Raw genomic sequence first — 21,147 nt, 5'->3', positions numbered from 1 at the left:
CCCTGCGTCCCCCCTCTCTGCATCCTACGCCACTCTGTATTCCCCCTCCCTGCATCCTCTGCCATCCCTCATCCTATACCACTATGCATCCCCCCTCCCTGCATCCTCCACCACCCCGCATCCTACACCACCCTGCATCCCCTCACTGCATCCTACGCCACTCTGTGTTCCCCCTCCCTGCATCCTCCACCACCCCGCATCCTACACCACCCTGCGTCCCCCATCTCTGCATCCTACGCCACTCTGTATTCCCCCTCCCTGCATCCTCTGCCATCCCTCATCCTACACCACCCTGCGTCCCCTCTCCCTGCATGCATCCTACGCCACTCTGCATCCCCCTCCCTGCATCCTACATCCCTCATCCTACACCACCCTGCGTCCACCCTCCCTGCATCCTACGCCACTCTGTATTCCCCCTCCCTGCATCCTACGCCACCCAGCATCCTACGCCACTCTTCGTCCCCCCTCCCTGCATCCTACGCCACTCTGCATCTCCCCTGCCTGCATCCTCCACCACCCCGCATCCTACACCACCCTGCGTCCCCCCTCCCTGCATCCTACGCCATTCTGTATTCCCCCTCCCAGCATCCTCCACCACCCCGCATCCTCCACCACCCTGCGTCCATCCTCTCTGCATCCTACACCACTCTGTATTCCCCCTCCCTGCATCCTCCACCACCCCGCATCCTACACCACCCTGCGTCCCCCAACTCTGCATCCTACGCCACTCTGTATTTCCCCTACCTGCATCCTCTGCCATCCCTCATCCTACACCACCCTGCGTCCCCTCTCCCTGCATGCATCCTACGCCACTCTGCATCCCCCTACCTGCATCCTACATCCCTCATCCTACACCACCCTGCATCCACCCTCCCTGCATCCTACGCCACTCTGTATTCCCCCTCCCTGCATCCTTCACCACCCCGCATCCTACACCACCCTGCGTCCCCCCTCTCTGCATCCTACGCCACTCTGTATCCCGCTCCCTGCATCATACGCCACCCAGCATCCTACGGTACTCTTCATCCCCCCTCCCTGCATCTTACGCCACTCTGCATCCTCCACCACCCCGCATCCTACACCACCCTGCATCCCCTCACTGCATCCTACGCCACTCTGTATTCCCCCTCCCTGAATCCTCCACCACCCCGCATCTTACACCACCCTGCGTCCCCCCTCTCTGCATCCTACGCCTCTCTGTATTCCCCCTCCCTGCATCCTCTGCCATCCCTCATCCTATACCACTATGCATCCCCCCTCCCTGCATCCTCCACCACCCCGCATCCTACACCACCCTGCATCCCCTCACTGCATCCTACGCCACTCTGTGTTCCCCCTCCCTGCATCCTCCACCACCCCGCATCCTACACCACCCTGCGTCCCCCATCTCTGCATCCTACGCCACTCTGTATTCCCCCTCCCTGCATCCTCTGCCATCCCTCATCCTACACCACCCTGCGTCCCCTCTCCCTGCATGCATCCTACGCCACTCTGCATCCCCCTCCCTGCATCCTACATCCCTCATCCTACACCACCCTGCGTCCACCCTCCCTGCATCCTACGCCACTCTGTATTCCCCCTCCCTGCATCCTCCACCACCCCGCATCCTACACCACCCTGCGTCCCCCCTCTCTGCATCCCACGCCACTCTGTATCCCCTCCCTGCATCCTACGCCACCCAGCATCCTACTGCACTCTTCGTCCCCCCTCCCTGCATCCTACGCCACTCTGCATCCCCCCTCCCTGCATCCTCCACCACCCCGCATCCTACACAAGCCTGCATCCCCTCACTGCATCCTACGCCACTCTGTATTCCCCCTCCCTGAATCCTCCACCACCCCGCATCCTACACCACCCTGCGTCCCCCCTCTCTGCATCCTACGCCACTCTGTATCGCCCTCCCTGCATCCTACGCCACCCAGCATCCTACGGCACTCTTCGTCCCCCCTCCCTGCATCCTACGCCACTCTGCATCCTCCACCACCCCGCATCCTACACCACCCTGCGTCCCCCCTCCCTGCATTCTACGCCACTCTGTATTCCCCCTCCCTTCATCCTCCACCACCCCGCATCCTACACCACCCTGCGTCCCCCCTCTCTGCATCCTACGCCACTCTGTATCCCCCTCCCTGCATCCTACGCCACCCAGCATCCTACGGCACTCTTCGTCCCCCCTCCCTGCATCCTACGCCACTCTGCATCCCCCCTCCCTGCATCCTCCACCACCCTGCATCCTACACCACCATGCATCCCCTCACTGCATCCTACGCCACTCTGTATTCCCCCTCCCTGAATCCTCCACCACCCCGCATCCTACACCACCCTGCGTCCCCCCTCCCTGCATTCTATGCCACTCTGTATTCCTCCTCCCTGCATCCTCCACCACCCTGCATCCTATGCCACTCTGCATCCCCCTCCCTGCATCCTCCACATCCTCCACCACCTTACATCCTACACCTCTCTGCATCCTACGCCACTCTGTATTCCCCCTCCCTGCATCCTCCACCACCTCGCATCCTCCACCTACCTGCATCCTACGCCACTCTGTATTCCCCCTCCCTGCATCCTCCGCCATCACGCATCCTACACCACTCTGCGTCCCCCTTCCTGCACCCTCTGCCACCCCACGTCCTACTCTCACCCTGCATATTCTCTAACCCTGCACCACCCCCATCTCCAGTTACACACTTGTTATTTAAGGAAGATGGCTGGTGAGTAGGATTTCTTTCAACAGGAACATCACCTGGATACTACTGGACAAGGGGACCAAACTACTAGCAACATAGGTACGTATCTAAATCATACCTCCCAACTTTCTGTGCGCCGGGACTATGGGGGCATGACCCAGAGGCTCTGTGAGCCTCTAGCCATGCCTCCAGTCCCCTGGCATGTGCACAGCGTTTATTCCCCACTGCTTAGCAGCAGACAGGGGGGACTCCCAACAGCCCCCCCTCAACCCGGGACACTGCCGCCCGCGGGTGGGACAGCGGGACAGGCCCTAATAATCGGGACTGTCCCACTAAAATCGGGACTGTTGGGAGGTATGTCTATATGAATGGGCTCTGTATGCATTAAAGATTTATTTTTAAGGTGTGTGTGTGTGTGTGTGTGTGTGTGTTTTTATTTAACTATTTGTACTGATGTGGGACTACAAGTCCCAGCAGGCCCTTTATTGCTCTGCATGGTGGGACTTGTGGTTCTCCAAGTCCCACCATGCGGTGCAGGCTTGCTGGGTCTTATAGTTCCACAGCAATACACAATAGTTTGTTCTTTTTTTACATCAGCCCGATGGCCACAGCCCACGGCCATTGGGTACAGCCCTGGGCTTCAGCATGGGCAGGTAAGTTCTAGAGAGGGAGTCCCCACTTTCCCAGGATTCCTGCCCATGCTGACCGGTCAGGGGGAGAATGCTTTGGCAGGGGGGACTTGTATAAAAAGTTTCCTCCCCGGCTATGGCATTACCCTGCTTTCTGGCTGGACCCGTGCTGGTTCTTGAAATACGGGGGACCCCTACTCATTTTGTCCCCCGTATTTTGGTAACAAGGACCGGCCCTTGAGCCAGATTGGCTGTTGGCATCTCCATGGAGACGCCAAAAGCCAATCAGGGCTGAATGCTTCCAAAGCACACCCCCCCCCCCCCCCCCCAGTCAGTGTGGGGTGAGCTGCTGCAGGACATGAGAGGCAACGCTGGAACCTGGAATTTATAAGTAGAGGTGTAAAATTAGTGTGTGTACAATAAACTTTTACTTTTCACTGTGTCTGTGTTTTATTTCAACATTCTTTTTACAGGTGGACTACAAGTCCAAGGGTTCCCATTAATGGCCCGCCGCATGCTGGGATTTGTGGTTCGCCCGGTCCAAGCATGCGGGGGGGGATGCCTGCTGGGACTTGTAGTTCACCTGCAAAAAGCAATGTTTTGTTTGCGTGATTGTACCATATCAGCCCGGCGTCCACCGCCCAGGGACGCCGGGGACAGCCCCGGGCTTCAGCCCTGGAAGAGTGAAGCCTATTATGGGGGGGGGGGTGACTCCTTTATTGGGGGGGTCCCATCTCCCCCAATGACCCCATCCAGGGCTGACCAGCCACAATGAGCATGATACGGCCGGGGGACCTTACGTAAAAAGTGTCCCCCGGCTGTGGCATGACACCACAGGCTGTTGGAGCCCGGGGCTGGTTCCAAAATATGGAGGACCCCCAGTTTTTTAGTCCCCCGTATTTTTGGAACCAGAACCGGCCCAAGAGTCCGGGGCTGGTTTCAGAAATACGGGGGAACCCTAAACTTTTTGTCCCCTGTATTTTTGGAACCAGGTCCGGCTCAATGAGCCCGGGGCTGGTTATGCTCAGGAGGGGGAACCCCACGCCATTTTTTTTCTCACCCTTTGTTATCAAACCCTTTTCTTCACAATCCCACTGCCAGCAATTTTGGATGGAGGAGGTGGCGTGGGTGGGACGAGTTAAAATGCTAGTGCAGCTCAGGCGCATCAATATATGATTTATGATATCCTCCTTCAATGCCCTACAGTAAAGCTTCTACACGCTGGGTGTCATGCTCATTTCCAGGGGTTTCATGGGCTAGTTGTCATGCACTGGGACGGGTGTCATACTCATTGCCAGGGGTTTGTAATGCTCATTGCCAGGGGTTTGAAATTCTTGTAGCCAGGGGTAATGCTCGTTTCCAGGGGTGTGTTATCGTTAAACATTTAAATAAATCCAATGTTTATTCTTACTGTGAAATTTCTCTTTCAATGGTCCTGGTGACACAGCTCAACACTGGGATGTAGGAGGGTCCGAAGGAGCCAGGCACCTATCCTAAAGCTTTAGAGGGTAGGCTCCTCCCCTACTGCATCCCTGGACTCTCCAGTTCGTGTTAGGTGCCCACTGGAGTGGGTGCTATTCTAAAGGGCTGCGGGAGCAGCCGAAGAAATAGAGTAGTTAGGGAATTTTTATTGTTATATTAACTTTCACCCTAGCTAGGTAGGCACAGTGTGAGGATTCTCATAGTGAATCCTCACACTGCTAGCGCAGCAGGAGCTGACAGAATTGCGTCCTGTCAGCTCACTGTGCACAGGGGAGACGCTGTCTGGCCTCCCTGTGCAGCGCTTTTAGCCTCTTTTAAGAGGCTGCCTGGGCTCCGGAGCATCCTGAAACCGGCTCCACGTTTAGGTGGGGATCATGGGGGACAGGCGCTCCGTGATGGCGGCGGCCATTTTATGCGGAGCTTACACGCTGAGCTCCTGATTGAGAGGACAGCAGCGTTGTGACAGGCATGTTCCAAGTGGTCCCCAGTCGAGGGGGAGACACTGGAACTAGGAAATCCTACCTAAGGAGCGGCTGGCTGGGGGTGGTTGGCGCCAAAAGGTCACGGACCCCGCAGTAGCAGGGACTTTTGGTCTCTTCCTTCTTACTTGCGCTGATGTGAGACCCATGGGCAGTGAACCCCATAGGGCTGAGCAGAGTGAGCCTGCGTGGGCCAGTGCCCTAGGCAGGTCAGTAAACGCTTTGGTGCAGCTTCTAGACAGGCAGAGTGATGTGTTGGTAGAATCACAGAGACCTATGCCATCATCTCAGCAGTCTTCTGGCTCCTTGCCTCTTACCCAGGCAGATCCTGCGCTTATTCAGGTGATGCAGGATACTGCAAAGGGGATCAACAGGTTCAGTGAAATACTGGACAAAATGGATGATGTGGCAGGGACCCCTAAAAGGTCTTATGCTATGCCTACTGTGGTAGATGAGGAGGAGGGAGCGTATACTGACACCCCCTGGGATCAGGGTGATGATTTTGAAGAGACCTCTGCTGCTGGTATAGAGGATCTTATTATAGCTGTGAAACAGGCTTTAAAACTGTCTGTGGAGGATAAGACTCCTGTTAAAGGTGTTTTCAAGCGACAGCGGAAGGAGGCTGTTACTTTTCCTTCAGATGAGGGGTTGCAGGAATTATTGGAAGGGGCTTGGAAAACCCCGGATAAGAGGCTACAGATGCCTAAGAGATTCCTTAGTCTGTACCCCATGCCAGAGTCTCATGCTGAACTCTGGGAAAAGGTGCCTGTTGTGGATGCTTCAGTGGCACGTTTATCCAAAGCTACGGTATTACCTGTACAGGGCGGTGCAGCTTTTAAAGATTCTGTGGATAAAAAGCTGGAGGGAAACCTCAAGGCTATTTTTGAAGGGGTGGGGTTTACCCTACGCCCCCTTATTGCTTCAGCCTGGGTCTCTAAGGCCATGATAGAGTGGGCTGGTGAATTATGCACCATGCTGCAGGCTGACCCTGGTGCTTTGCTTATAGCAGAAAAGATTAAGGCTGCTGCAGAATATGCGGTGGAAGCAGAGGAGGAAGCTCTTAAAATGGCGACCAGAGTGTCCAAAGTCTCTATTAATGCCAGGAGAGTGCTCTGGCTTAAGGCCTGGGAAGCGGACAATGAGTCCAAGAAGGCCCTAGAAATGTTAGCTTTCAAGGGAAAGTTGCTTTTTGGTCCTGAGCTAGAGGAAATTATAAAGCAGGCCACGGGCGGCAAGAGTACATTTCTGCCGGCCCCCTCAGCAAAGCAGACATCCAGATTCGCTGCTTTTAGGCCGTCCTTTCGGCCCTCCCCTAGAGGTGGTGCGTCCTTTCGAGGACAGTCTTTCAGGGGAAAGTTTCAGGCCTCTAGGGGCAAAACTCAAAGGTCCAAGTTTGGCTCCTTCCATAAGAAGCCTGCCTCCAAAGGAGAGGAAAAACCCTCCGCATGACTGTCAGGGGATAGGCCCGACAGTGATAAAGGTGGGGGGGCGTCTCACACATTTCAGGGACGCATGGGCTTCTCTAGACCAGGATTCCTGGGTCTTAGAGATTATTACCCAGGGTTCCAAAATCCCTTTCAGAGGGTTACCTTCGAAGAGGTTCATTCCCACACCCGTGCCGAAACAGGCGCTCCTTCGCACAGCTCTTATGAGAGCGGCTCATTCCCTTTTGAAAAAAGGGGTGGTTATTCCGGTTCCCAGGGCAGAGTGGAAGAAAGGCTTTTACTCCACGCTGTTCCTGGTGCCCAAACCAGACGGGTCTTTCAGACCAATACTAAACTTGAAATCCTTAAATGTCCATCTATGGGTAGACCATTTCAAAATGGAGTCTTTAAGGTCAGTACTCCTGAGTCTGGACCAGGGAGAATTTTTGGCGTCCATGGATGTCCAGGACGCATATCTGCACGTTCCCATTCACCCGGAACATCAGACCCTGTTGAGGTTTGCTATAGGAGACCTGCATTTACAATTCCGGGCGTTACCCTTTGGGCTAGCGACCGTGCCAAGGGTATTCACAAAGATAATGTCAGTGATGGCGGCGGTGCTGAGGCTCAGAGGAATCACAGTAATCCCCTATTTGGACGATCTCCTGTTCAAAGCAGGGTCAGCAGCCATGCTTCAAAGTCACTTGGCAGAGGCCATCAGTTTTTTGCAGGCTCACGGCTGGATTTTAAATTTACAAAAATCTCAGTTGGTACCATCACAGAGGCTTCAATTCTTGGGAGTCATACTGGATACCCATCTCCATCGGGTTTTTCTCCCGGAGGTAAAGGCCAGGGATCTGGTCACCCTAGTGCAGGAGATTCTCAGAGCTCAGAGCTTGTCAGTATGGAGGTGCCTCAAGCTCCTGGGGAAAATGGTGGCGTCATTCGAGACGCTTCAGTTTGCCAGGTTCCACTCTCGGGTGTTCCAATGGAACATTTTGTCAGCCTGGTCAGGAAACACTCTGACCATGAAGGCGGAGATGATAGTGCTGTCTTCGGACACTCGAGACTCCTTGAAATGGTGGACAGAAGTAGATTCCCTTCAGTGGGGTCGGTCATTACAGACCTGGGACTGGTTGGTAGTAACTACCGACGCCAGTCTCAGGGGCTGGGGGGCAGTAGTCCTGGATCTCAGGCTGCAGGGCCTGTGGACGGCAGAGGAATCAGTGTTACCAATCAACATCTTGGAGCTGAGAGCTGTCTGGAAAGTGATTTCCTTGGCGGGAGACAGGTTACGGAACCTCCCTTTGAGGATTCAGACCGACAATGCCACAGCTGTGGCGTATCTGAATCACCAGGGAGGTACACGCAGCAGATTGGCCATGTGGGAGGTGTCCAGAATCTTCCTATGGGAGTAACAGAATGTTCCTGCTGTATCGGCTATATTCATTCCAGGAGTGGAGAATATAGAAGCAGACTTCCTGAGCAGGGAGGAGCTCAAGGAAGGAGAATGGAGCTTACACCCTCAGGTGTTTCACCAGATCACTTTGATGTGGGGAACTCCGGATGTGGACCTGATGGCATCCAGGTTCAACCATCAGGTGCCCAGGTTTTATGCCAGAATGAGAGATCCGCTAGCAGAGGCAGTGGATGCCATGACTACTCAGTGGCAGGGAGATCTTCTTTATGCATTCCCTCCAGTTCCAATGTTAGCGAGACTTTTGAAGAGGATACAGGACCAGAAGGTTCCGGTGATCCTTGTGGCCCTGGATTGGCCAAGGAGGTCCTGGTACTCGAGGCTTCAGAGGTTGTCTGTGGACTCATGGCGTCTACCTCTGAGACCAGATTTGCTAAGACAAGGCCCATTCAATCACCTGGATTCCGATCGATTGATTTTGACGGCCTGGCTATTGAAGCCGCCATTTTGAAAAGGAAAGGGTTTTCTGACGCATTAGTGCAGACTATGATAAAAGCCAGGAAAGCTGTTTCGTCGGCAAATTATTATAGCGTCTGGAAGACTTACATTAGATGGTGTGAGAGGCGAAAAGCTCACACATCTCACTTCAAGTTATCAAGAATGTTGGAATTTTTACAAGATGGGTTTTCATCGGGCCTAAGCCTTCAATCATTGAAGGTGCAGATTTCGGCCTTATCCATCTATTTCCAAAAAAGAGTAGCCATTTTGCCGGAGATTCAAACTTTTTTACAAGGGGTATCCAGACTGAAACCCCCTTACAAGCAACCAGTAGCGCCTTGGGATCTGTCACTGGTTTTGGATTGCCTTCAGAAGGCACCTTTTGAACCTTTAAGGTCGGCTGACTTTAAGTTTCTCACGTGGAAACTAGTGTTTTTGTTAGCAGTAGCATCTGCTAAAAGAGTGTCAGAGTTGGGAGCCTTGTCATGCAAATCTCCCTTCTTAATTTTTCATGATGACAGGGCTGTGCTGAGAACAGTGCCTCAATTTTTACCGAAGGTAGTCTCTGCCTTCCATTTAAATCAGGAGATAGTTCTACCTGTGTTTCAACCCCCAGAGGGTTCCAAGAAAAGGGACAAGTTGAAGACTTTGGATGTTGTGCGTGCCTTACGCATATATGTGGACAGAGTGAAGAGTGTCAGAAAGACTGACACATTATTGGTACTGTATGACGTACACAAAATTGGTTGGCCTGCTTCTAAGCAGACTATTGCTAGGTGGTTGCGATCTGTGATAGCTTTTGCATACACCAAAGTGGGTAGGCCTGTACCGGCCAGAATTAATGTGCATACCACCAGGTCAGTTGCCACCTCTTGGGCGGTTCGACATGGGGCCACAGCTGAGCAGGTTTGCAGGGCTGCCACTTGGTCATCTGTTCACACATTTGCCAAATTCTATAGATTCCATGAGTTTGCGTCGGAGGACGCATCATTCGGGCGAGCAGTGCTGAGAGCTGCAGACCTGAGCGTACCCTCCCAAAGGACCGGCTCTGGAACGTCCCAGTGTTGAGCTGTGTCACCAGGACCATTGAAAGAGAAAAAGGGATTTTTGTAAGAACTTACCGTTCTAATCCCTTTCTCTGATATGGTCCTGGTGACACAGCGATCCCTCCCTTACGCTCAGTAAGTATGCCAGAAGTTTCATGATGTTCATGTTAAAATGGTTAAAAGTTAACAGTTACTGTTATAAAATGTGCATATAATATGTGCAGGCGTTTGTACTGAGTTAATGTATTCCAGTGGCTTTGAAAGATTGAACTGAAGAGTCCAGGGATGCAGTAGGGGAGGAGCCTACCCTCTAAAGCTTTAGGATAGGTGCCTGGCTCCTTCGGACCCTCCTACATCCCAGTGTTGAGCTGTGTCACCAGGACCATATCAGAGAAAGGGATTCGAACGGTAAGTTCTTACAAAAATCCCTTTTTTAGATTTCTGAATTTAAAAAATAAATTGAAAAAAAACAATGAAATTCCATTGACAAAAAACCTTACGGTTTCACATGTCCCATTAAGGCTTCATACGCATGATCTACCATTTCTGAAACCTGCTGTAACTCTTCCACTCAAACGCCAAAAAGCAATGAAATTACGATCATTAAGGCTGACGCCTTAATGGACGTGTTCCTTGCGCAATACAGATATGGTACGCCATCACAGCCTGTGGGTAAGTGCAGATTCAGCACTCTCACAGAGTGAGATTGCTGTCACTCACACAATGGTGGAGCTGCTAATTCACAGATTTGTGTGCTCATTGGAATACACACATGCAGTCTATGCAACTGAAGGTCTGAGCAAAAGAGAGTTGAGCGGATGGGGTAAAAGTGGTGTTGATTGGGGGAGGAGACAGTGTGGTGCAGATGAGGAGGAATAGAAATGCGTAGATTGTGGAAAGGCTAAGCAGCACTGATGGGAGACTAACAAATGCGGATGGGTGGAAAACCATGGCACAGATTGGGGGAGGTAAGACAGAGTGATGCGATTGGGTGGGAAACAGTGAAGCAGTTGGAGAAAAGACAGAGTGGACCAGATAGGAGAGAGAGAGCAGTACAGATGTAAGGAAACTGTGGCATAGATGAGAAGGGCAGAGCAGCATGGATGGAGGGGGGGACAGAGTATCACTAATAGATGGGGATGCATTGGCACAGATAGAAAGAAACAGAGTGGCATCGGTGTGGAAAAACAGGGCAGCGCAGATGGGAAAAGACACATTGGTGCGGATGAGGGAATACACACAGCAGTAGGGATTGGGGAAGACAGAGCAGCATGAAGGCTTATAGGAGAAGAAAGTGTAGATGCATAGTAGTTGGGAGTATTATAGTTTTTGCAATTATGAAAGATGTTTCTGGTAACTGCATGTGAATACTAAATGAAATGGATATATGTAGTGAGTGTGAAAGATGTTGGACCCTCAGTGGGATAGTTCTAGTTATAATGTTTATTCTAGCACCTGCCATCTTTGAAAACCCATGCAGTTCCTCTACCCTGTCTGGGGTGTTGCTGTCTGCTGTAGTGTTTCTATCACAGGTCTGGTTTGCTGTGCTGATATACAGACCACACTGTGCTAGAATTACTACAGCAGACAGCTACACCCCAGGCAAGGAAGAGGAACTGCATGGGTTTTCAAAGATGGTGGGTGCTAGAATGAACACTATAGTAATTCAGAGGTATAGACAGTATTAGATGATTGCAGGTACTTATTAGGATGAGTGCGCCACATAACTGCTCAGACCTTCAGTTGCATAGACTGCATGTGTGTATTCCAATGAGCACACAAATCTGTGAATTAGCAGCTCCACCATTGTGTGAGTGACAGCAATCTCACTCTGTGAGAGTGCTGAATCTGCACTTACCCACAGGCTGTGATGGCGTACCATATCTGTATTGCGCAAGGAACACGTCCATTAAGGCGTCAGCCTTAATGATCGTAATTTCATTGCTTTTTGGCGTTTGAGTGGAAGAGTTACAGCAGGTTTCAGAAATGGTAGATCATGCGTATGAAGCCTTAATGGGACATGTGAAACCGTAAGGTTTTTTGTCAATGGATATATATATATGTGTGTATGTATATATATATATATATATATATATATATATATATATATATATATATATATATATATATATATATATATATATATATATATATATATATATATATATATATATATATATACACACACACACATATATATATATATATATGTGTGTGTATATATATATATATACATATATATACACACACATATATATATATATATATATATATATATATATATATATATGTGTGTGTGTATATATATATATATATATATATATATATATATATATATATATATTTATTCATTCATTCATTACACATATTTATTTTTACTGTGCAGCTTGATGCTGCTGCTGCTGCTGCTGCTGCGGGGGGAGGGGGGAGGAGGGAGGAGGGAGGAGGGCAGCGCTGCTGCGCTGAGCTGCCGGGGGAGCTGCTGCTGCTGCCGGGTGAGTGCCCGGCGGGTGCGAGGGGGGGGCTGCACATCGGTGGTGATCGGTGCTGTACTTGACAGCACCGATCACCACCGATCCCTGTGTTACCGAGCGGCTTAGCCGCCGGTAACACAGGAAACGCTGTGAATGGCTGTTCAGATTTGAACAGCCAATCACAGCGATCGCCGACCGGGGGGGGGCACCCCTGCCCCCCCTGGGCGGCGAGGGGGGATGTCTGCTGTCAGGGACAGCAGACATCACCTAACTGTCACTGCGTCTATAGACGCAGTGACAGTTAGAAACCATGACGTACATTTATGCCATGTGTCGGGAAGTACTTCCCGACCATGACGTAAATGTACGTCAAATGTCGGGAAGGGGTTAAAGGCAAAATAAGAGGATACTAAATTCCACTTACTGCCAGTGTCCACAGACCATACAGAATTAGGCTCAAGGGAAAGGGAAAGTAAAGAGCCATGTAAAACATACACCTTAGCTTGGGGTACTGTGTCATAATCTAGTACAGAATACACATTCAGAAGTCAATTTACGGTTTGGGCATGTTTCGGGTTTTTTTTTTCTGCCCGACATAAGAATATCAAATACTGTGTCTAAACAACACAGAACAACATACTAAAATATGCTAACAAAAAAAAAGGACCATGATAAAAAGATCAAATATACTTTAATAGTCTACAAAAAAGAACAATTATTCCCAATGAAACATGTGCATCTCCAAAACATGCAAATTGTTTTGCTCCTTATAGGAAAAACGCCTTCTTACCATTAAGTGGATAATGTACAAATGATGCGTTATATGGCTAGCACAGTGGTTCCCAAAATGTGCGCGATGGCATCCTTGGGTGCCTCGGGACATTTGAATGGGTCCCTGGTCCAGGACCGATTCAAATTATTTATGGTCAATGTAATAGAAAAAAACAGTGCTGGTGGCTGCCAATCATAACGTATGATATGATAGGATTTCTGTCCATCACACACAACTGAAAGAATGACACATAAAGACAATTTAATATTTTTTTAAAAAATTCTCCCAAATTGGCGGCCCATGGGAAACGGGCGCGGTGAACCAATCAGCGCTCACTGAATCATACTCGGCCCTGCCCCTGGCATCTGACATCAGACTCCACCTTAAAGCAGAAGAGGAGAGTGCAGCAGCCCGGAAAGAGCGCTCCAGAAGAATGGATGTGGAGTGTAGAGTGAAGGGTTCTGGCGGCCACCGAAGAGGCCAGAAGACACCAGGATCAATAAAGAAGATCCCGAGCGTCGGATGGCAGAACAAAAGAAGCAGTGCCGCTGCTGTCCAGGACGTCCCAGCTGCAGAAGATGTACGCTGGCCCCCAACAGCAGGTAAGTGGCTTTGGGCAACCTACCTCCTACCCTAGACCACTGGGTGTTTGGGCACTAGGCCTGTAGGCAGAGTCGGGCCCTCTCAGCCTGTGGGTACCAGTCAGGCCCTCTTGACCTTGAGTGCATTATTGTTGGGCCCCTTGGCCTGGGGCCATAAAATAAGCTAGGGCCTCCTGGCCTGTGGCCATATAAGCTGGGCCCTCTAGGCCCAAAGCCCATATAGGTTGTGCATTAGGCCTGTGGCACCAGTAATCCGTCCCTCCTGGCCTTTGGCCCAGTTAGGATGGGCATTTAGGCCCCCATAGCTGAGCGTTAAGCCTGTGGGCTGTGTTAGTCGGGTAAGTGGGTTGCATTCCCCTGGGGTATTGCTTTAATGGTGGACAGGCTGTAGATTGGTAGGGCAGCGTAAGGCAGGAGATGGCTCTGAGGCCAAGCCTGCAGAGGATGACCTTCACGTAGGCCCAAAACTCTGTTTTGAAGGAATGTTATGGGATGGATAGTACTCAGCTAATCTCCTAGGTCATAGTGTCTGGATGCAGGCGAATTACCAGGACCATGGTTCGTCTTGGTCTGAAGGTGAGAGAGCATGGCACTATGTAAGTGGTTCAGCTACACCGGCACGGCAGCAGGCACCACACAGCACCAACCCCCTAACATTAACTCGCACATTTTCCCCAAACAGGTCACATTTTCAGGAATTGGGATATTAAGGGACCACACTGTCTAGGGCAGTGCTTCCAAAACTGTGTCGTTGGCACCCTGTGGTGCCTCAGGACACTTGCAGGGATGCCTTGGGTTGGTGGTGGATCAGGAACAATTCATATTATTTAAGGGTAATGTAACATGTAAAACTAGTGCTGGCATCTGCCAATCATATGTGGGCAAACAGAAGCAAATCCTGTCCCTCACCACATAATTGTGATTATATATATATATATATATATATATATATATATATATATATATACACAATGTACTTCATTTAATATTTTTTTCCTGAATTTCTCAATAAGAAACATTTGGCCTAGGGGTGCCTTGAAAATATGTTGATGCTCTAGGGCGCCGTGATTCCAAAAAGTTTGGGTATCGCTGGTCTAGGACGACTGTTCGTAGATCGACACCAAATAGTTGACATGGACAATATTGGCAAGCACTAAAGTCTGACGCACCACCAGAATGAAAGAATCTAACTGTATCATAATGGGCCCTACACACACATAGCGATGGGTGTGGGGCTTCCTAGCTATGCTAGGTCAGGCACTACTGGACTGCTATCATTCAGCACACAGCGCTGACAGCCCACACATAGAGCGAGCTGTCAGTGATGTGTGCTGAGCGAGCTGACAGCACCAGTGTTCTCTGGTGGAGAACACTGGCGACCAGCGAGATTGATGGTTACTGACCATCAATCACTGACCATTAATCTCTGCGGGTACGCACATTGCTGTCGCTATAGCCCCTACACACACACACACACAATAGAAGGAGGGACATTTTCTAAGCAATCTTGCCAAACTAAGCAAAGTCGCTTACAAAATGCCTTAAAATCGGCATTTGTGTAGGACTCATAAGACACAGTGTCCCCAGCAGGGAGATCCTCATCAGAGATTTGCAGATATCCCCCCCCCTCCTTCCTCAAAGGGATTTCCTTTTTCAGAGTCCTCTGACAATACATGACTAGTGGGCACAGAAGGACTCCAAGGAGTCTTACTAATGGCTGCAGTGAAGAAGATTCATAATCACAGCCAGCTCAAATTTTTGATGTTCCCTCAGTGGCCTGAGTAAATTTAGTCTTACCTTGCATGTGAAAAGATTCTGAGATTTGGGTGCAGAAGCTTTGAAAGTCATGTTTACAGATATAAACCACAGCCACACACACATAGATACTATCAAGACAGGTCTAAATGGCAGAGGGAAGGCAATAGGAGAGGAACAAGAGCCACCAGCCCAATGCATTTACAGCAATGTACTGTAACTAAATTATATTTGCAATACAAATATAAATAGCAGAGGAGGAGCCAGTTACACATTAAAGATTTAATGTTCCCGACTCCACTAATCACCCATCTATACCCCCACTGTTATGATTTTTTTTTATGGAGACTAGGGTCATGTCTATTGGACTTCCTCACGTGGTACACGTGGTATGTAGTGTCAAAACACACGGTCCGATTTCCTTTCCGATGTTGACGATATAGTAAACATCGGATCGGCATCGGATCAGATCCCGATGCGCGTTCACGTATTGCAAGCCAGAAAGTCTTGGCTGCCTTGACTATATAGTGCAGATCTGCACTATATAGTCAAGATTGTATGCAAATCGGATGTGCCTTGCAATCCGATCCCGATCTGATCGGATCGTGGATCGCACCTTAAGGCACATCGAACCGTGTGTACACACCATAACAGGCTATCAATAGTCCTGAAAATGCATTTCTAACAAAGTTGTCCAAATAAAAATGGCAATAGAAGGAGGGAGCATGGCAGCACAAAACTCCAGAAATCTCTTGGAAAATCCACAGTAGTTTGATTCAAATATAATACGTTAACAAAAATGCACAAAACAGTATATATGCAAATGATAATAGATATTGCAGGAACTAATGTAACTATATATCAATTAAACACATATAAATAACCAGGTAGACATGTATCGTGATAAGACTACTGGATTTATAATCCTTTTATTAGAGACAGTCCTTTAGATTCACCATCTCTGAGGGCCCTGCGTAGGTGTAAATATATCAGACCAAACATTTCGCTATTAAGCTATGCAAGGTTTACAACAGATGATGACAAATGATAAAATATATCCCAATAAGTGGTGAAATAGGCTTATAAATGCCATACACTTTAAGTGATGAATATAGTTATGTTAGAAATGTTCATTACACAACATCAACCCCTGCTGGACAAAAGTGGTGAATTAAAGGAATGTGCAATATTTCTAGCATGTAACTTTCTTTACAATTGTAGCCAATTCATCTAACGTCATTACATTTAAAGTACTCAAAGCATACAAATAAGCAAATATTAATACAAAATTAGATCTTGAATAAAATGTGGCACTGTATAGCAATCTCAGACACTTAGACGTGTGACCTGTAAAAGGGCGACCAAATCTATTTTTATTTAAGACTCTTATTGTCTACTACGCGCAAACTGCCATATACATTTTCCCTTTCTAAAACCTCCCAAATAAAAACAAACTCCCCAAAAGACTAATTAAAGATAACGGTTGTATATGAAATACCGGCATCCAGTATCCAAAAGGCCGACACAACCCTAACCTCAACCCTAATACTTACCACAAAGATGGATTCTGACTGGCTGGATTTTGAGCGTATCCCAAACATAAAACTGCCATCAGGTACATCTCACATCGATATCCCAGAGACCATTTTCAGGACTGCATATTATAGAGGAGGATGAACTAATTAAGGGTTATGTATATATCTGTGTGTGTATATACACACATATATATATATATATATATATATATATATATATATATATATATTTATTTTATTATTATTATTATTATTATTTATATACATTTGGTCTATCTTTAATACTTTAACTGACCCGGCATATACTGGGTCACCTAAGTGTCCATCCATTTTGCTCCGCCCCTCTGGAAACCCCCTTTTGAAAATCCTGCGTTTGCCCCTGCTTGTCCTAACCCACCACTGCATCCTAATTCTAAGTGCCCCTCACTCAGCAGCCTAACCCTCCTCCTAGTGCCTATCCCTAACCCCTGTACTTACCTTCAGGATACGGAGGGATACAGCATTCTGACTGTCGGGATGCTGAACATATCCCTTTATGACAATGGGCTTCCCTGCTTCCACTGAAATACATGGCCTATTTAAATACGTAATTATACTAGTCAGAGTACAATTACCAAATTCTAATATGAATCAATAAATTGAAACAAAATGTAATAGATTGGAGATTTTGGGTAATTTAATTTAATCATGGTGATTTGGGGTGATAATTAGCAAATTATTTTGTGCAAACATACACAACATTATACAAGTCTAAAGGTGCCCATACATTAGGGCGTTATACATGCGGTTTGGTCAAGTCGCACCACCAGCAGAAGAGATCTGTTGGATATATCGCATGTGGTCCTGCTCCATGGGAGGTTCCTGGGAGGCTCAAGGAGGGGAATCTAAATACCTGCACTTGAACTTAAGTGCATGTCTCCTCATACACTGCGTTGCAAGTAAGCCACATTTCTTGCTAAGAAGATATGCCCACCGTTAGTGGAGTTGCACAGGGCCTGGAATGTCACTCATGCCAGAAACCTCCGATTCTGATTTTAAATATATATTATATCTATATATTACTAGCTGTACCCGGTCACGGGTTGCTATGGCTCAATCTGGTTAAATGGAAAATAAAGACAAGAGAAAGGGCCCGTTTGTAATACGAGTAATTTTATAATTTTTGTGGGTAGAAAATTATTTTTATTGTTCCATTGTCTGTGCAGATATTGAGATTGTCAGGTTTGCAGACGCTAGAACACGCAACATATGATTGTCCCTGGGCAGGATGCGCTAAACCGAAAATGCCTTAAAAACTCCTTTACTGGGGTTTATCCCGCATTTTCACATGCAGGAAGACCTGCATGTCGGGTTTTAGCTGCGGGGGTTATCAACAGCAAAAGCTGGCGATACACCATAGAAGCCTATGGGCTTCTTCCCGCGACCCCAGCCGCCCCGTGACGACCCCCCCTCACTTTTGTCCGAGCTTCATTCAAAAATGTATGGAGAAATTAGGGAACACACTGGGCCGTATTCAATGAGAATATTCACGGCGTGCAGCGAATCCTGTTTAGGATTCGCTGCACAGTCGCCACTGCCCGCCGTGTTCCGGAGCCTCGCTGTCCCCCCTATTCAACGTCGCAGGGGCTTGCTGCCCCTGACGGCGAGTGTGAACCCCTGCGGAGCATGAGGACGGTGGCAGGCAGGGAGATGGAAGTCTCCCTGCCTGCCCCAGAACGTATGTGGGGGGAAGGTGGGCTCCCTGGGAGCCAGGCAGTCCAGGCTGCCCCCCGGGAGAGCCAGCAGGGGACCAGGTATTCACTGCACCAGATCGTGCATATGTAATGATCGGGTGCAGTGAATATATGAATATCTAATGAGCGGCTCTCGGCTCCCGGCCCCCTGCTGGCTGCTCTGTGTAAAAAAAAAATTATATATTTTTTTTATTAAATATATATTCATGTGCTATAAGCACATGAATAAAAATAGCATGCTCCTTCTCAGAATAAAATTCCTGATTTTTTTACACCAAATGTAAAACAAAAACAACTTTATTTTAAAAGTTCGCTTTCCACTTCACCATGAAAAGATGGCGATTTGCTACACGGCGACACACAGCGAAAATCACCTAGAAAGACGGCGAGAAGTGCACGTTGAATAGGGTGATTCGCTTTCTGACCCAAAAAATCACCTTCCAATGCGAAAATAGCACAAATTCGCCGTGAAACAGGGCAAATTATCTTCATTGAATACTGCCTACTGTGGGGGTTATTCTGATTCACTAGGAAAGGCACAATCACTGTCTAATGGACAAAACCATATGCACTGCAGGTGGGGCTGATGTAACATGTGTAGAGAGAGTTAGATTTGGGTGGGGGGTGTATTTCAAACTGATATCTATATTGCAGTGTAAAAAAAAAAAGCAGCCAGTATTTAACCTGCACAGAAACAATAAAACACCCAAATATCACTCTTTCTGCGCATGTTACATCAGCCCCACCTGCAGTGCATATGGTTTTGTCCATTAGAGAGTGATTGTGCCTTTCCGAGTGAATCAGAATAACCCCCTATATTCCTGATTTCAGTGTTTTCTCTTTAATAGACCATATTTATAAAAAGTATGCAACCAGCCCCTGAAAGTGAAGAATCCTTATCCCTACATATTCTAGCAATATGCAATGTTTTTTTGGGTGGAATCTACCAAACATAGGGGCAGATGTATTAAGCCTTAACAAGAGATAAATGCAAGGGTGATAAAGAGAGATAAACGTCCAGCCAATCACCTCCTAACTGACTTTTTTCAAACACAGCCTGTAACATGGCAGTTAGCAGGTGATTGGCTGGACGTTTATCTCTCTTTATCACCCTTGCATTTATCTCTTGTTAAGGCTAAATACATCTGCCCCATAACTGGACATAACAAAGACATTAAGTGGTATGTTAATCACAGGAGCATGTTTGGACCTTGGCAGGGTAACTGAGCATGTGCGGCTATCTAGAACCGTGGATTGCTATCTGAGTCTCCAACACACGGGAGAGGGACTGGAAAATTGAAAGGCTGTCCCACTGAGTTCATCAGACTTAAACTTATATGCATGGCTTCAGCACATGCATGCAAGACTAAAAAAACTACACTTTACAATGGGGACAGGATGTAGCAAAATTGTAAACTATGGGGATGGCCTCAAGGGGAAGAAAATAGGAGATATTTACGATACCTCTTATTTTCTATCTTGTGAAATATGAAGAGTAAACACTTTAAGGCAGGGGTTCCCAATCTTTTTCTAATCACAGCACCCTAGAGTATCAGAATTTTTCCAAGGCACCCCTAGGCCCCAAAAAATATATATCAAATTAGGTAGATTGTGTTTATATGTGCTTCTTAGGTTCAGTTATGTGGTAAAGGGCAGTATTTGGTTCTGATTGTACACATTTTATGATTGGCAGCCACCAGCACTTGTTTTGTCCAGAAATAATTGATCATAAATAATTTGAATTGGTCCTGGACGACCAACCCGAGGCACCCCTGCAAGTGTCCCGAGGCACCCCAGGGAGCCTAGGCGCACAGCTTGGGAATCACTGCTTTAAGGTGTGGAAAAAGAAGTTATTGTATAGTTATTGGACACAATTGCTTGATAAATACACAATTGCTTTATGATTGTCACCCCTGCTTTTTGTGTACAATACAACATAACACAACAGACCCAGAACAATCACTACAAAATGGAGAATGTATGGCACAGTTTGATTAAATGATTCCTAAGACTGTTACCTCAAATTGCCCTTGACAGACAACACACTCTCGCTATTACCACAGCATTGTATAGAAGATTACTACTACTAATACTAAAGATACTTTAAGAGTACAGCAAACCACAAACATACCTGGACTTTCAACAAGCAGGCCATGTACCTCAGTCCCACATGACAAAGTGTTGCTTGGAATTTTCAAAGACTTCTCTGAAGCTGGTAACTAAAGAAAAAAAAATGTAAATTTTATTCTCTCTACAAAATGTTTTATGGTATTTTATGAAAATCATCTTAAAACTAATTACCAACTGGTAACATTTACAAAAAAAGCTTCTACTCCTGTGGCCACGCCCTCCTCCTGACCACCTTCCAATCATCTCTGTGAGTAGTAGGGCATGACGCACACATGCCACTGCCTACCCTGACAATAAAGGTACAAGTGGAAGAATTGTAGGAAGAGATTCATTTAAACCAAAACATTTAATTTACATATGGGCTTTACATGGGCTTTTATTAAATATATAAAATGCTAGTAAGTTCATAAATTTGCATGGTATGGATTAATTGTAAAATATAAGTCTACCAAAATAGAGGTAAATATAAATACTCACCTACTCT

General features: G+C 47.7%; 1 protein-coding gene across 2 annotated transcripts in view; it reads right to left on the bottom strand.

Annotated features, from left to right (window-relative positions):
* The window catches only part of CNST (consortin, connexin sorting protein), a 139,069-nt gene that overhangs the window by 58,677 nt on the left and 59,245 nt on the right, over positions 1–21,147 (bottom strand). For both annotated transcript variants that reach the window (XM_083176248.1, XM_083176249.1), the window contains one exon: positions 20,665–20,752. In XM_083176248.1, coding sequence (XP_083032374.1) covers positions 20,665–20,752 — 88 coding nt within the window. The remainder of the gene's footprint in view (positions 1–20,664; positions 20,753–21,147) is intronic.

Source organism: Crinia signifera, chromosome 3 (genome assembly GCF_055691185.1).
Source record: "Crinia signifera chromosome 3, ASM5569118v1, whole genome shotgun sequence".
NCBI lineage: Eukaryota > Metazoa > Chordata > Amphibia > Anura > Myobatrachidae > Crinia > Crinia signifera.
The sequence above is the reverse complement of the archived record's forward strand: the minus strand, read 5'-3'. Positions and strand labels throughout refer to the sequence as shown.